This window comes from Cnephaeus nilssonii (assembly GCF_951640355.1).
Source record: "Cnephaeus nilssonii genome assembly, chromosome: 13".
Classification (NCBI taxonomy): Eukaryota; Metazoa; Chordata; class Mammalia; order Chiroptera; family Vespertilionidae; genus Cnephaeus; species Cnephaeus nilssonii.
In genome coordinates this window covers 80,978,026-80,995,346 of record NC_137084.1, presented here as the reverse complement: position 1 = coordinate 80,995,346, position 17,321 = coordinate 80,978,026, and the positions used below count along the sequence as shown (strand labels likewise).

At 55.7% G+C, this 17,321-nt stretch overlaps 1 protein-coding gene across 1 annotated transcript in view; it reads left to right on the top strand.

Moving 5' to 3' along the window:
- DSCAML1 (DS cell adhesion molecule like 1) overlaps positions 1–17,321 on the top strand; it is a gene marked incomplete at its 3' end in the record, with an annotated part of 336,958 nt that overhangs the window by 305,598 nt on the left and 14,039 nt on the right. The window contains exons 18-20 of the mRNA XM_079788952.1: positions 259–405; positions 2,453–2,608; positions 12,465–12,604. Of these exons, the coding sequence (XP_079645078.1) occupies positions 259–405; positions 2,453–2,608; positions 12,465–12,604 (443 nt within the window). The remainder of the gene's footprint in view (positions 1–258; positions 406–2,452; positions 2,609–12,464; positions 12,605–17,321) is intronic.

Genomic DNA, 17,321 nt, shown 5'->3' with positions numbered 1-17,321 from the left:
GTTCCGCGCCTTCTTTCCCTGGCATTTACCCAGAACCAGGGACAGGGCCCCCAAAGACCAAGGATCCAGGCGCATAAAGACCTCTGTTTACCCAGTCACCAGGGAGGAGGCGTGGCTCACTTCCCGGCCCAAACCGGCTCCGTCAGTCAAGAGGTCCCTCCCTCCCTCACCTGACGCTCCTCCTCGGGCTGGGCAGCCGGCCCGGGCGTGGGCTCTGCCTCCCTGACCAGCCCTCCGGTTCTCCCCTTGCCCGTGCAGTGCCCAGCCAGCCCCCTGAGAATGTCCGGGCCTTGTCCATCACTTCCGACGTGGCTGTCATCTCCTGGTCCGAGCCCCCACGAAGCACTCTCAATGGCGTCCTCAAAGGCTATCGGGTCATCTTCTGGTCACTGTACATTGATGGGGGTGAGTCTGCGGGAGCGCTGGCCGGGTCTCCGGGTGAGAGGGCGGGGGTGGGCTCTGCGCTCATGCCCAGTGAGAGCTGAGCATCTCCCCCCCCCCCCCGATGCCAAAGGGGAGTGCAGCCCCCTCTTCCCCACGATGATCCGGGGCCACAGCCAGGCACCAGGGTCACCTTTGGGGGGAGGGGGTAAGTTGTGGGGAGGAGACACCAGCGGCTCCTAGACGGAGTATGTTTGGGAATGACCTGAGGGGTGATGGGGGCATATTTGCTTCTCTAATGTCATGTGTTGATATGAGGCCTCTATGGTGCCAGCAGGGGGACAGTTGGCTCACTTAGATGGGGCAATTGAAGAGAGTTTAATGAAGGCACTGCTTTTGGGGGGTTGGGGAAGAGGGGGTGCAGGGAAGGGGGTACCCAAGAGTAGCACCAGCTGGAAGCCCTCCCCATCCGGGGCTGAAGGGGCAAGAGGAAGAGGCGGGTCTGCAGTGAGCATGCATGTGCCCAGGAGCTGGGCGGCACCTGGACAAGGTTAGACAAGAGCCCATGTGGAGCCGGGGCAGGAAAACCAAGGCAGTGTCCCAGCCCTGGGCGCCTTCCTTCCCCTGGGATGCACTGGTCCACACGGGCTCGTGTGGCCCCACAAACACACGGTGGGCACAGACTGGTGGCGAGCAGGAAGTCTGCATCGTGCCCCAGAAGACCAGCGTCCCTAACTCTGGGGATGCTCTGCGGGGGTCACAGAGGGCCGCAGTGAGTTTGCTCCCCAAATGCTGACCCTTCTGCCACCGGCCCCGGTGCCTCGTTCCTTCCTGGAGGACCTGGGACGCCCTCACGGCCACCTCTCGGGCAGCTCCCTCCCCTCCCCCACCAGATTCTGCTCTGCCAGACAGCTGGCCCCACTCCCTCCACTGTCTCCTCCAAACTCAGGGGCCTGGAGCTCAGGGTTTGCCCCCAAGGTGTCCCCGCTTCTTACGCTGTGAGACGGCCTCACGGCGGTGCCCAGTCAGGAAACGGGCAGCCCCTGCTTTCCAGAACCTGCTTCTCTAGTCGGAGCCTGCAGGCTTCCCCAGCTCAGCCCTCAGGGGAGGGGGCACGGACCCTAATCCCGAGGGCCACCTGGGTGAGGGCTGCACTGCCCGCTTCCTGGACTCCATCCGGGAAGGCCTGCCCTGGTTTCTGGCCTCCTGAGAAAGGGGGGTTCGGCTGCCAAGGCCTCCCAGGTTCCCCTGAATGGACCCGATCCTTTCGGGCTGGGCATCCTCGCCCTCTGGACCCTGCAGCGGCTGGGGATGGTCTGCAGGCGCTCGGCTTCAACACAACCTGTCCTCGGCCGGTGTCTGGGCCTGTCTTTCTACAAGCCCAGGGGACCCAGCGGGGCTGTCAGCTCCAGAGCCTGGCTCTGTCCCTCCTTCTAAGCCCCTGGCCCTCCCAGGGGACCCCGGCCCTGAGCTCTCTTCGGAGGCCCGGGCCCCGCAGAGCCGGGGATGGGCCCTCCCGGTGGGAGGAAGGCCCGGCTATTGAGAGTCAGGGGGCTGGCCCAGGAGCAGTCCATGCAGCCGCAGCCTGTCACCTGTCACCCCAGGTGGCCACAGTGCCTAGCGACATCTGAGAGCCGCAGGCACGGGGCAGCAGGGAGGAACGGCTGCTGACTGCCCGCCTGGCCTAGGCTCCCCTCCAGCCCCGAGCCACCCTGGTCCTTCGCCCAGAGAGGATTGGACAGCCGGCCAATGTCCCTTGTGAGATGGGGAGAAGGGAGCGCTGTGAAGGGAGAGCACTGAGTTGGATTCAGTGCAAGGTCGGCTGGGGCTGAGACCAGCCAGCACCTGCCCTTCCCCCTGCAGGGGCCGCTTGGGGAGAGACGAGGCCTGCAAAGTGCCCCAGATCTGGCCCCGTGCGCCTTGAGGTAGAGGGTCCCCCAGATGCCACCCTGCAGTGGAAGCCGGAGCCCCGGGAGGCAGGCCCGACACGCCCGGGCCGGCGGAGGGTGGCAGCGGGTCCTGGGGGCGGCTGTGCCGCATGCAGAGGCCGCTTTCTCCCTCCTCTCGGCAGAGTGGGGCGAGATGCAGAACATCACGACCACGCGGGAGCGCGTGGAGCTGCGGGGCCTGGAGAAGTTCACCAACTACAGCGTGCAGGTGCTGGCCTTCACGCAGGCGGGCGACGGCGTGCGCAGCGGCGTGCTGCACATCCAGACCAAGGAGGACGGTGAGTGTCTCGCTGCCCCTGCCGGGCAGGCTCCCGGGGCGGCTGCTGAGAGCACCCTGAGCCGCCCTGTTGCCCACCCCACTGCCCACCCCACTGCCCACCCCACTGCCCACCCCGCTGCCCACCCCGCTGCCCACCCCACTGCCCACCCCACTGCCCGCCCCACTGCCTGCTGCCCACCTCGCTGCCCGCCCCGCTGCCCGCCCCACTGCCCGCCCCACTGCCCGCCCCACTGACTGCTGCCCACCCACTGCCCACCCCACTGCCCACCCACTGCCCACCCACTGCCCACCCCACTGCCCACCCCGCTGCCCGCCCCGCTGCCCACCTCGCTGCCCGCCCCGCTGCCCGCCCCGCTGCCCGCCCCACTGCCCGCCCCACTGACTGCTGCCCACCCACTGCCCACCCCACTGCCCACCCACTGCCCACCCACTGCCTGCCCCACTGCCCACCCTGCTGCTTACCCCACTGACTGCTGCCCACCCACTGCCCACCCCACTGCCCACCCACTGCCCACCCACTGCCCGCCCCACTGCCCACCCCGCTGCCCACCCCGCTGCCCACCCCACTGCCCACCCCGCTGCCCACCCCGCTGCTTACCCCACTGCCTGCTGCCCATCCACTGCCCACCCTGCCCGCCCCACTGCCCACCCCACTGCCTGCTGCCCATCCACTGCCCGCCCCACTGCCCGCCCCACTGCCCGCCCCACTGCCCACCCCACTGCCTGCTGCCCATCCACTGCCCGCCCCACTGCCCACCCCACTGCCCACCCCACTGCCCGCCCCACTGCCCGCCCTGCCCAAGCAGAGCCGCCCTCTCTCTGTCCCTGGGAGGCCTGGGCCCTGCTTTGGGAGAAGCAGCCCACAGAGGTGGTGAGATGCTCCGACTCCTCAGGAAAGAGAGGAGCAGCCTCCCCTCCCCCCAGCACTAGGCCGGGAGCCAGCTATGCTCCCCTCCCTCGCCCCAGGGCACCGGCCCCTGCAATGCTCACCTGATTCTCTGGACACAGAAGGCTGGGCTGAGGGGGAACTGGAACCTCACCACACATCTTGGGCTAGGGACTTGGTGGTCAGGTGGGGCTCTCGGGGAGGGACGGGACGTGTCTCCGTGGGGCTAGGGTCTCAGAGCCCTTTCGGGGGGCGGGGGGAGGCGGAAATGGAGGGAAACCTGAAATAGGAGCCAAGACTCAAGGCAGAGGAACAAGCGAGGGCGTGGGGGAGGCTGGGAGCTGAGTCAGTCCGCAGAGAACAGACCTCGGGAAGGGCCCGCCTTCTGTCTGTCCGTCCGTCCGTCCGTCCGTCCGCCCACGACCCAAGCTGCAAGCTCACCTCCCCCAGCCCGCGGCTCAGGTGGCTCTTACCCCTGGGAGCCGGGTGCTATGTCTTCAGCGGCATTGGCTCATGCGAGACAGCGCTGGCGCGATGGTTCCCTCCCACTCAGCCTCAGTTTCTCCAAAGTCTAGGGTCTACCCAGTTTGCCAGAAGGTGCTGAAGGGACTGGAGGAGTTGGGAAAAGGACTCAGGCTGGGAGTGGTGGTGAAGTTCCCGGAGCAGCCAGGGGCTCAGCGTAATGCCCTTCCCACACCCCTCCCACACCCCCCTTCCCAAACCCCGCCCTTTCCATCAGATCAGCCCCTCCCCACCTTCAGCTCTGAGCAACTAAATACTTTCCAGCCTCCTGCCCTGCTCTTCCTGTCACCAATCCCCCACCCGGGCCACCTGCTCTTGTGTGGAGCCTGAGCAGGCATGTGCTCACAGCTCCATCCAGGATCAGGGCACACACAGGCAGCCTCTGAGAGTGAGCCCTGGGCCCCTGACTTCCTGAACTCCACCCTCATGCAGTGCCTGAGCCGAAAGGACCTGCAAGCGTTTGACTGACCCAGGTGAGGCCCATTAGGGAGCCCAGAGGCCAGGGAGCACCATCCCTCCTGCTTCCAACCTCTGGTCTGGAGCTGCCTCAGAGCCACACACACAGGAGCCCACGGGCAGCAGAGCCACTAACAGGTGCCCACGGGCAGCAGAGCCACACACACAGGTGCCCACGGGCAGCAGAACCACACACACAGGTGCCCACGGGCAGCAGAACCACACACACAGGTGCCCACGGGCAGCAGAGCCACACACAGAGGTGCCCACGGGCAGCAGAGCCACACACACAGGTGCCCACGGGCAGCAGAGCCACACACAGAGGTGCCCACGGGCAGCAGAGCCACACACACAGGTGCCCACGGGCAGCAGAGCCACACACAGAGGTGCCCACGGGCAGCAGAGCCACACACACAGGTGCCCACGGGCAGCAGAGCCACACACACAGGTGCCCACGGGCAGCAGAGCCACACACACAGGTGCCCACGGGCAGCAGAGCCACACACAGAGGTGCCCACAGGCAGCAGAGCCACACACAGAGGTGCCCACGGGCAGCAGAGCCACACACACAGGTGCCCACGGGCAGCAGAGCCACACACACAGGTGCCCACAGGCAGCAGAGCCACACACACAGGAGCCCACGGGCAGCAGAGCCACACACACACAGGTGCCCACGGGCAGCAGAGCCACACACACAGGAGCCCACGGGCAGCAGAGCCACACACACAGGTGCCCACAGGCAGCAGAGCCACACACAGGGGTGCCCACAGGCAGCAGATCCACACACACAGGAGCCCACGGGCAGCAGAGCCACACACACACAGGTGCCCACAGGCAGCAGAGCCACACACACACAGGTGCCCACAGGCAGCAGAGCCACACACAGAGGTGCCCACGGGCAGCAGAGCCACACACACAGGTGCCCACAGGCAGCAGAGCCACACACAGAGGTGCCCACGGGCAGCAGAGCCACACACACAGGTGCCCACGGGCAGCAGAGCCACACACACAGGTGCCCACGGGCAGCAGAGCCACACACACAGGTGCCCATAGGCAGCAGAGCCACACACAGAGGTGCCCACGGGCAGCAGAGTAACACACACAGGTGCCCACGGGCAGCAGAGCCACACACAGGTGCCCACGGGCAGCAGAGCCACACACAGAGGTGCCCCAGGCAGCAGAGCCACACACACAGGTGCCCACAGGCAGCAGAGCCACACACACACAGGTGCCCACGGGCAGCAGAGCCACACACAGGTGCCCATAGGCAGCAGAGCCACACACAGAGGTGCCCACGGGCAGCAGAGCCACACACAGAGGTGCCCACGGGCAGCAGAGCCACACACACAGGAGCCCACGGGCAGCAGAGCCACACACACAGGTGCCCACGGGCAGCAGAGCCACACACACAGGTGCCCACGGGCAGCAGAGCCACACACAGAGGTGCCCCAGGCAGCAGAGCCACACACAGAGGTGCCCCGGGCAGCAGAGCCACACACAGGGTTGCACGGGCAGGGCGAGGCCCCGGGCAGCAGCGTCCCAGAGGGCAAGGGGCACTGCAAACCCTACAGACGTGCATGCTCAGTCCTGTCACTTACTGGCAAGTCCTTCAAACGTGCCAAACCTCCCTTCCTCATGATAAAATGGGGACAAGTGACATGTTATCAAGTTGTAAGAAACAAGGGAGCTGTAAAATCCTCTCACATGTCAAGTGCGAGCACGTGGCAGTTGTGCTAAGGTTGCCACGGTGCTGACAAGGAGTGAGTGTGGGCAGTAGGCCCAGGTGCCCCTCGGGAAGTAGTGCCCCCAGGGGGGCCGAGGCTGGAGGAACCCACTGTCAGATGAGGCCTCACCCAGAACGTGGTCACACCTCGGCATGCGTGTGCTGTGCGGCCATAGGTGAGACGTGAGCTTCCCAGCAGCCCTATGGGGTGGGCATTATTTCCTTTTTTTAAATTTTTTTTATTGATTTCAGAGAGGAAGGGAGAGGGAGAGAGAGGTAGAAACATCAATGATGAGAGAGAATCATTGATTGGCTGCCTCCTGCACGCCCCCCACTGGGGATTGAGCCCACAACCCTCAGATCTTTAACTGAGAAAGAGTCTTGACTAGTCCAGGTTTTAACTTTGGAGCAGTGTAGGGCACTAATGACAGGATGGAGGTGGGAGGAATGAGAAGTAGTGTCAGGGAGGCCTGTGAGAACCCGTGGGCACCTGGCAGGTGTGCTGGGGCGGCAGCCGTGAGGAGGAGGAGGAGGCCGACCCTAGAGAAGCATGCCAGAGGACTTCCGTGCCAGCAGTGGCGGACCAGAGAACCCAAACCCACGCTCCCTCTTGCTGAGCACACTCTAAAGTCTGGGTAAAAGGGTTTTTTAAACACCTGCGTGAAGGCATCAAATTGCTGGCAGGAGAGTGAAGAGTTACTGGGCCAGGGTCCAAGGGAGAATGGAAGCCCAGAAGGGAAGCCTGGCATTTGGAACAGCTTTCCCCTGGGAGACATTTGCTGAGTCTGGAGGCAGTTGCTGAGCATCTGAGCAGCACTAGGAAGACATAAACTGGAGGCCAGGGCCTGCCAGGGCGTGGAGATCTGTCTGGCCAACCCCTTGCTTTGAGTTAAGACCATGCAGGACAGGATTAAAAGTGGCCAAAAGCAGACAGCTCAGCTTCAAATCATCTCAGTCAAGGAAGTTAGAGTGAAGCAACCCTTTGTTGCCAGTGCCCCAAATTGCAGGTACCTGTCAGAAACAAACATGAATTCTCTCTTTAGGAAAATTACATCACCTGAGACCTCAAATTAGTTTTACAAACAATTATGCAAATACTGTGCCTGGCATACAATAAAAAAATAAATAAGAATATGTAAACAAAAGCCAGTAGGAAAAAAATAGACAAAAGAAACAGACCCACAGGATTCCAAACATAGGTGTGTTTTTTAATCAAATATGGACTTTCAAATAATTTTTCTTAATAAGATTTAAATTTTAAGAGAATTGGAAACTCTCAAATGTAAAATATAGAAACAAAAAGTACTAGTACCTGAAATAAAAAAACTCAATACATAAGTTAAAATAAATGAGACACAGTTAAAGAGGTAACTAGTGAACTGGAAGATAGGTCAGAAGGAAATACCCTCAGATGAGGATTGACACACACACACACACACACACACACACACACACACACAAAAAGTGAGTATCTGCAAGAAATAGGAAAAAATAATGGTGAGCGGGTGGGCAGACAATATGCCCACTCCATCCATGCTGCCCAGTTCCACCACATCGTTCCACAGGCCAATTCCACCTCTGCCATGGGAGCACAGAAAGACAAATGAATGGAAAACAAAAGAGCAAGTAAGACATAGAACAGTGATTTTCAAACTTGACTGTACATACAAGTCCCTCAGGGATCATGTTAAAATTCAGATTCTGTGTTAGTAGGTATAGGGTAAAACCTGAGATTTTGAATTTTTAACATGCTCCCAGGTGATGCTGCTGCTGACCCATGGAACACATCCTACATAATAAAATGGTAATATGTAAATTACCATCACTCCGCTACGCCCACGATTGGGCCAGCAGGAGGCGCAGGGTGGCCGGGGTAGCTGATTGGGCCAGCAGGACGCTGAGCTCGCGGCGCCAGTGGCGCCGCGAGCTCAGCATCTGTGTCATGGCTGCGCCGGAGGCTTTCGGAAGGCCTGGTGCACCGGCGGACAGCCGGCCAGCTCCCCCGCGATCAAAAGCCAAAGCGGGGGAACTGGCCGACTGTCTGCTCCGGCACAAGGCCTTTCGAAAGCCTCCGCCGCGCCGGAGGCTTTCGGAAGGCCTGGTGCACCGGCGGACAGCCAGCCCGCTGGTGCACCAGGTGCATGATTAAATCATGCACTGGGCCTCTAGTTTGGAATATAAAGGTCACAGAGGATGCAAGGAGATATCCCAAAGAAGAGGAGAAAGACAGTGGGGCAGAAGATAAAATGTCTGAAAACTTTTCAAAACTGTTGAAAGATATCAAGCCACAAATGCAAGATCTACAAACTCTATAGACAATAAAGTAAAGAAATCCACACCTAGGCTCATTACAATAAAGCTGCTAAACAAAAAATACAAACAGAAATATCTTAAAAGCAGGCGAAGGAAAAAAGACCAGTTACCTTCAAAGGGATAACAATTAGATTGTCCTCTAACTTATCAGAAATAATGGAAGCCATAAAACAATGCAATGGCATATTTAAAGTATGAAAGAAAAGTAGTTATCAGCCTATGGCTTTATACCATGAAAAAAATATCTTCAAAATTAAAATGAAATAAAGAAACTTTCAGACAAAAACTGAGGGAATTTATCACCAACACACCTACCCTAGAAAAATATTAAAGAGCATTCTTTAGCTAGAATGAAAATGACCCTAGGTGGAAGCTTAATGATGCAATAAGGAAAGAAGAGCAATTAGAATGTGAATATATGGCTAAATACAATTAATATTGACTATATAAAAATGATGATGGTGATAATGTTATCATCTTAGGGAGGATCTAAAATATATGCAGAATTGAAATGTGCAACAATGGCATATACATTGAGAGAGGGCAGCTGGAAGTTCTAAGTCCCTTCCATTGGCTGAGAAAAGTGCCAATTAATGATAATAGACTTTGGTAAGTTAAAGATTCATTTTTTAATTTGTTCAGTAACCACTAAAAGTAATATAAAAAATTATATAATAGCCAAACTAATAGAGTGGGAGAATAGAGTATTTTTAGATACTCAATCCAGAAGAAGGCACAAAAGGAAAGAAAAGCAAAATAGTGGGACAAATAAAAAATACTTAGTAAGATAAAATATTTAAACTCAAATACATAAATAATTGCATTAAAGATAAATTGACTAAATTCTCCAATTAAAGGATAAACTCTGTCAAACTGGCTAGCAATGAAACAAAACCCAAATACGTGCTGTTTATAGGAGACATCTAAAACATAAAGGTATAGAACAGTTCAACATGAAAGATATAAAAAAATAAAAGGCATATGATGCAAAACTGTCTAAGAGAAAACTGGAATATTAATATCAGACATAGTAGGCCATAAGGCAAAAAGAGTTATCCCATATAATAAACTACCAGAATGACCACGGCCCCTCACCACAGCCAGCCGCCCCCAGCAAGTGGTTAGGAGTGGTCAGGCATGCAGGCAGAGGGGTTAGGGGCAATCAGGCAGGCAGGTGAGCAGTTAGGAGCCAGCAGTCCCAGATTGCGAGAGGGATATCCGACTGCCGGTTTAGGCCTGATCCACATCGGGATCGGTCCTAAACCAGCAGTTGGACATCCCCCGAGGGGTCCCGGATTTCGAGAGGGTGCAGGCCGGTCTGAAGAACCCCTCCCCAACCCACCTCCCCCCAGTGTATGAATTTTGTGCACCAGGCCTCTAGTCTGTATATATAAAAGGCTATGTGTCCATCTGACTGGTAGATAAGATGCACACTGATCAGCAGGGGGCAGATGCTCAATAAAGGAGCTGCCATGACACGCATTGGCCATTTAAAAATAAATGGCACGGTGGACCTGGTGCCGACAAACCAACACTTGGCTTCCCCCAAGTGGGACACAGGTCCTGCCACCACCCCAGAGCAACACCCCACCAAATCACAGCCAATGCTGCCAAGACCCCATGGTGCAAAATGCAGTCAATGGAAGGGACTTAGAACTTCCAGCTGCCCTCTCCCAATGTAGATGCCATTGTTGCACATTTCAATTCCAAAACCCAGCTCAGCCTGAAAACAGTCACTGTGGGTGCTGGGTAATGACATCACATAGCAACACCTGGCTTCCTCTCCCTAGCAACTAGCCTCCTTGGAGTTTCTTCATCCCAGGAACATGACTTGCTTTATAGCCAGGTGCAAACATTTTATACTTTAACCAAATGTTTGTGAAGCGTTTTCACGTGCCCCATCTCATTTGATCCTCACAGAAGTCCTGGAGTAGGTAGGAGACTTGGTAGAATCCTATTTTCTTTTCATTAGTGGGAAAACGGAGATTTAGAAAGTTTAGAAACTTGACCTGACTGAAAAGAAGTAAGAAATGGTGGACCTTGAAAATGACTTCAGGTTTTCTCACTGCACAGAATATAGTCAAACACCCCTGCAGTTAAATATTTTACCCTTTGTTCTCCCTGCGTGATCTACAATAATAATCTGCTTCGTGTTGATATTTACTGCTGTGTTGCTGACAATTACCTGAAAGAGAAGTTGGGGTGCTTCACTGGGCTGGAAAAAGTTTAGCTAAATCAGAAAGCAGGTCTAATTAAGCAAGTTGATTCTATATTATAAAAGACTAAATTGACTCACACATGTGCAATACATATAAAGCTTTCACTAGTGCCAATCGCACACGTGTGTTTTGATCTGTCATTGTTAATCGTGAATGTGGTTGACACTTCTATTCAACAGAAAGGGCAAATAGCAATATTAAAATATTTCTTCCAATTGATTTCCTTTCAATATGCACGAATCCGTGCACTGGGACACTAGTTAGAAATAAAAAAGGATACTTCATTAGGATAAAAGATGCCATTTACTAGGCACATAAAACAGTTCCAAATTTGTGTGAACCAAATAACATAACCTCAATATATTTAAAAGGAAAAACTGACAGAACTAGAGGATGAATAAACAAATCTACAATCATAGTGGGAGATGTCAACATACCTCTCTCAACAACTGATAAGAAAGAGTACACAAGGATAAAGGGTAGATTCTCACAGTGCAGTTAGCACACTGCCCAGCGGCCTCCCACAGAGCCCCGTGCTCCCCCACTGCAGAGGTGCCGGTGAGGGCCGAGGCGCGGAGGGAGGGCGCAGCCGTGGGGAAGGGTGGAGTCGAGGACGAAGGCCAGCTTCTGAGCTGTATGGCCTGTATGGGCGATGATGCTACATCAAGTTCTTCTATTTAACCTAGAATTGTTGACCACTTACTAGATTCAAAAAAAAAAATTAGGTAGCTGCTAGAAGCTGAGAGGGAATGCAAAAATAATAATGGTTGTAATTTATTGAGTGTCTTCTAGTTGTCAGGCACTATGCCAGGTGCTTTATTTTAATGAGCACGAATTCTCCCTACAAACCCTTAATGTGGTTGTTATGTCCATTGTATAGATGGGGAAACTGAGACTCGGAGAGGTAAAATAAGTTGAGTGAGATACTGTCGCTATCCGCAAAGGTGTGTGAAAGCTCCCAGGAGGAAGACAAGCACACAACCACACAAGGGAGAAATGGAGAAGGAGAGTATGGGCTGGAACAGGCAGGCCCAGAGCAGGCAGGCGAGGTCGGCGTCCATGTGAATGGAGATCACTTAGACGTGCTCCCAGCGAGTATGAGACGAGTCCGGAGCAGCTCTTCTACTGGCTCGCCCGCCTGCACGGAGCCCCGCCGATTCTAACGTAGACTCTCCCTCCTGAAAACGGGGAGGGCCTAGCCAGCACCGCCAAGGCAGTGCCCTGGCGCACGGCAGGAGACAGGCATCCACTGGCGGACCACAGCCCTTGGCCCTCAGGAGCAGGCCCACTCCGTGAGACTCTGGAGCCCCTGGCTTCACGTGGCTCAGAGGCCAGGAAAAGCAAAGCGCCCAGTGCATTTGTTTGGCCTAAATACACGTTATTAATCAGTAGAACATTGGGGCAGGGAGCAGATTAGGGCCATAGGGATCAAGATGAATTTCTCGTGGGTTTTATTTCTCCCCTGCGAGCCCTAAATCCTTGGCTCTTGCCAAACAGCTCTGATGCTGGCCACCCCAGTGCCTTTATCTCAGAGACTTGGTTACATGCCCAAAATGATCACCTTTCTTCTCCCACCAGTTTGCCAAGCTGGAACCTCCCCCTGTAAACCATAGCTCAAGGACACCGCCTCCAAGAAGCTCTCCCAGATTGATCTGCCTCACTCTCCCCACCATGTCATTCTTTCCCAAAGGCTGTGCTTCTTTCTCTAAACTGACCCCGTCTTCTCCCTGCTCAGTTCCAGGTCCCCCCGCGGGCATCAAAGCCGTACCTTCGTCTGCCAGCAGCGTGGTGGTGTCCTGGCTGCCCCCTGCCAAGCCGAATGGGGTGATCCGCAAGTACACCATCTTCTGCTCCAGCCCCGGGTCTGGCCAGCCGGTAAGCGGGCCCAGGGCTGAAGGGTAAGGGGTGAGAGGAAGAAAACCGTGCCCTGTGGGTCAGCTGGCTTCCAGGCCAAACCCTGGGGATGTCTGTGTATGTCTGTGTTTCTACCCGGATTCAGGGATAGGAATGGGCACTTGTCACACGAGCGTGGCCGAAGCCTTACCCAGTGTCCATCTGGAGTCAGTCCTCTGCTCCAGGGGTGGCAAGGTTTTCCCAAGCCCTGGAGGCTCCTTCGAGTCAGGGGTCACGACCAGGCGGGCCCGAGAGGGAGGCCCGGGCTGAGGCCCTTCTGGTCTGACTGACCAAGAACACCGCTGGCAGGCCCATCCCAGGGCAGGACACACACAGACAGGCCCCTTCCAGGGCGGGGCACACACGGGCAGGCCCCTTCCAGGGCAGGGCACACGCGGGCAGGCCGCTCCCAGGGCAGGGCACACACAGACAGGCCCCTTCCAGGGCAGGGCACACACGGGCAGGCCCCTTCCAGGGCAGGGCACACGCGGGCAGGCCGCTCCCAGGGCAGGACACACACAGACAGGCCCCTTCCAGGGCGGGGCACACACGGGCAGGCCCCTCCCAGGGCAGGGCACACACGGACAGGCCCCTCCCAGGGCAGGGCACACGCGGGCAGGCCCCTCCCAGGGCAGGGCACACACGGGCAGGCCCCTCCCAGGGCAGGGCACACACGGACAGGCCCCTTCCAGGGCAGGGCACACGCGGGCAGGCCCCTCCCAGGGCAGGGCACACACGGACAGGCCGCTCCCAGGGCAGGGCACACACGGGCAGGCCCCTTCCAGGGCAGGGCACACGCGGGCAGGCCCCTCCCAGGGCAGGGCACACGCGGGCAGGCCCCTCCCAGGGCAGGGCACACACGGGCAGGCCCCTTCCAGGGCAGGGCACACGCGGGCAGGCCCCTCCCAGGGCAGGGCACACGCGGGCAGGCCGCTCCCAGGGCAGGGCACACACGGGCAGGCCGCTCCCAGGGCAGGGCACACCGGGCAGGCCGCTCCCAGGGCAGGGCACACACGGACAGGCCCCTCCCAAGGCAGGGCACACACGGGCAGGCCGCTCCCAGGGCGGGGCACACGCGGGCAGGCCGCTCCCAGGGCAGGGCACACACGGGCAGGCCGCTCCCAGGGCAGGGCACACCGGGCAGGCCGCTCCCAGGGCGGGGCACACGCGGGCAGGCCGCTCCCAGGGCAGGGCACACCGGACAGGCCGCTCCCAGGGCGGGGCACACGCGGGCAGGCCGCTCCCAGGGCAGGGCACACCGGGCAGGCCCCTCCCAGGGCAGGGCACACACAGACAGGTCCTCCCAGGGCAGGGCACACCGGGCAGGCCCCTCCCAGGGCAGGGCACACCGGGCAGGCCCCTCCCAGGGCAGGGCACACACAGACAGGTCCTCCCAGGGCAGGGCACACCGGGCAGGCCCCTCCCAGGGCAGGGCACACCGGGCAGGCCCCTCCCAGGGCAGGGCACACCGGGCAGGCCCCTCCCAGGGCGGGGAATGGGACAGCACAGCACCCAGAAGCCTCCTGGTGCCCTCTCGGTCCCCACCCTCCCCGGCAGGGAAACCGCTGTCCTGGCTTCCGATCAGTGTTGCCTTTCCATGCCGTCTGTCCGGCTTCTTTTACTAGATGGCGTTTTGAATTTGTGAAATTCACCCACTTGGTTGTGTGTGGCCCCGGAGAGTTCACTCCCACATCCGTGCAGTTTCTGTTGTGCGCACATGTTAAAGCTGTTATCCATCGATGGGCATTTGGGTAGCTTCCAGTTCGGAGCAAAGACAAACGGTGCTGCCGTGGACGTTCCTGTGCGTGTCTCTGGTGCTCATGGTCCCTGTGGGGCGCGTCCCTAGGAGCGGAATTGCTGGGTCATGGGGCCTGCGGGTGGTGGGCTGGGAGCACCCTGCCATGGGTGGTGGTTGTGCCAATTTTCCAGCCGATGTCTTCTGCCCCCTCCCCCCCCCTTCCACACACACACTCCAGGCTCTCCTCACACTAAGCTTGTCATATCTGGGCACCCACAATGCCTTTTCACAGCACCACACCCCTGCCCGCTGCTGCCTCCTGCAGGCGTCCTCCCTCTGTCATACGTTGGGTGGCTGGAGGGCAGTCAGCTGCCCACGCGTGTCTCTCGCACTAGTCTGCGGGGTCCGTGAGGACAAGGGCAGCATCTTTTTCGTCTTTGGGTCCGAGCTGCCACACACTGTGCCTGAACATCACTGTCATGAAAAGCACACAGCCGGGCGCTCCAGCTCGGGTGTCTGCTGGGGCGGTGTTTCCTCTTCGGCTGACGAAGTCTTTCCAAGGGATGGGGACCCAGGAGCCCAGCCTCCTCATTAGCGTGGGCTTGAGGAGCCCCCTCCACGGGCTGGGGACCCCGCTCCCCGGACCCAGAGAAGGGCTGCTGCTCCCCATTCCTTCCTCCTGCTGCTGAGGCTGGGCCTCTTCGTGGCCCGAGCGTGTAGGAACCTCCTCTCGTGGGAAGATTTCCCATCGGACAGTGTCACGCACTGAGGAGAACTTCAGCCACATTTCGGGGTAGGGACCCGGGGACCTAGCCACCAAACTCCAAATACCTGCATGACAGAGTCATTTCCGAAAGGGCTTGGGGGGTGAGCGCGGGGCGGGGCTCGCCTGTGTGTGCGTGGCGTGCAGAGCGGTGGGTATGCGTGTGGGTTGGAGACAGATGCACGTGAGTCGAAGTGTATGAGCGTGTGTGTGCGCAACCCTAGAACAGACGTGAAAACTACATATGGTGTTGGCTCCCCACAAGTTACGCCTGGAGACAGCCGAGCCGCATTGAGTCCTGTTGGAAATTTTACCCAGCACTTTAAAACATTTGTTGTTTTTCTCTGATTATCAAAATAATGAAATTTATTGTGGAAAATTCTGTAAATATAAAAGAAAGGAAAGCAAAAATTACTTATACTCTTATTCCCTAAAGAGAAGCATTGGCAATGTTTTGGTATTCAGCCTTCCGGTATTTGATCTGTACATATATTGTGGGTTTTAGGTGTGTGTGTGTGTGTGTGTGTGTGTGTGTGTGTGTGTGTATGTGTTTAATTAAAATAAGCCCGGCTGGCATGGCTCAGTGGTTGAGCATCGACCTATGAACCAGGAGGTCACGGTTCCATTCCCAGTCAGGGCACATGCTCGAGTTGTGGGCTCCATCCCCAGTGAGGGGCATGCAGGAAGCAGCTGATCCCTGATTCTCTCTCATCATTAATGTTTCTAGCTCTCTTCCTCTCCCTTCCTCCCTGAAATCAATATAAATATTTTTAAATAAAAATAAAAATGTTACTTTCTTTTTTGTTGTATTGTTGACACTATTACAGATGCCCCCTCCCGTCCCCCGCTTTGCCTACCGCTGAGCGGCCCCTACAGGCTGTGTCCATTAGCTCTTTGGCTAATGTCTTCACCTGCTTTTATCCAGTCCCCCGCCCCTGCCTCTGACATCTGTCCATCTAGTCCATGTGTCCATGCCTCTGGTTCTATTTTGTTAGTCAGTTTATTTTGTTCCTTAGATTCCCCATATTAGGGAGATCATATGGTTTTTTATATAATATAGTGGGTACTTTCCAACACCATCAAATATTTTTTAAATATGATCTTGAATGCATGTTTGTACATAATCTATTTAACCAGTCCTTCCATTATTCTATATTAATCTATTTTCAAATTTTCACCATTATAAATAATGCTTCATTGAGCATTCTTCAGAAATGTCTCTATGCACATGATTTATTATTTCTTACAGTAAATTTCTGTAGGAATATTTTTAAAGTTTGCATAGACATTTGCAAATTACCCTTCAGAAAGTTTTCACCCATTTGTGCTTCCACTAGCATGACAAGTGCATACTTGTTCCTTGTGTCCATGTTAATCCAAAGTATTATATACTTTTCATCTTTGCCAGTTGGATTTTTTTTAAGTTTTTCTACTTTAAGGTTTTTTTTCTTTAATTACTAGTTAGGTTGATTATTGTTACATGTTTTTACTGGGGTTGTTGTTGTTTTCATCTTTGTCAATTCATGTCCCTTGTTCATTTTTTATTTACATGGCTCATGTGTGTTTTTTCTTATTGATTTGTGAATACTCTTTGCATATTAAGGATAATAAGCATTTTTTTTATTATACAGGTTAAAAGTGTTTGCCAGTTCATTGCTTGCCTTTGATTCTATTTTTGGTATAAAAACTTATATATTAGGTTTTCTTTTCATATAATTCAAATTTATAAACCATTTCCATTTATAATTTTGCCTTTACTTTTATAATTAAAAGACAGATAACCTATAGTTTCTTCTTTTGTATTGACTTAAGAGAGGAAGGGAAAGGGAGAGAGAGATAGAAATATCAATGATGGGAGAGAATCATTTTGATCGGCTGCCTCCTGCATTCCCCCTACTGGGGATTGAGCCCACAACCCGGGCATGTGCTCTGACTGGGAATCAAACCAGCGACCTCCTGGTTCATAGGTCAACCACTGAGCCACACCAGCCGGGCTTACTTGTTTTATTTAACCTTTGATCCACTGGAACTTTACTTGGGAGTATGGTTGTGTGTGATTTTAAGGTATTTCAGCAGATTCTTGGGGAGTCTAGAGTAAAAGGAAGTGTGCTGGGTAAGATGCTAATGCCTTCAAGAGGAAGCCAAACCTTTCCTTCCCCACACTCACACGCACACACACTGTAACCACTTCTCTACAC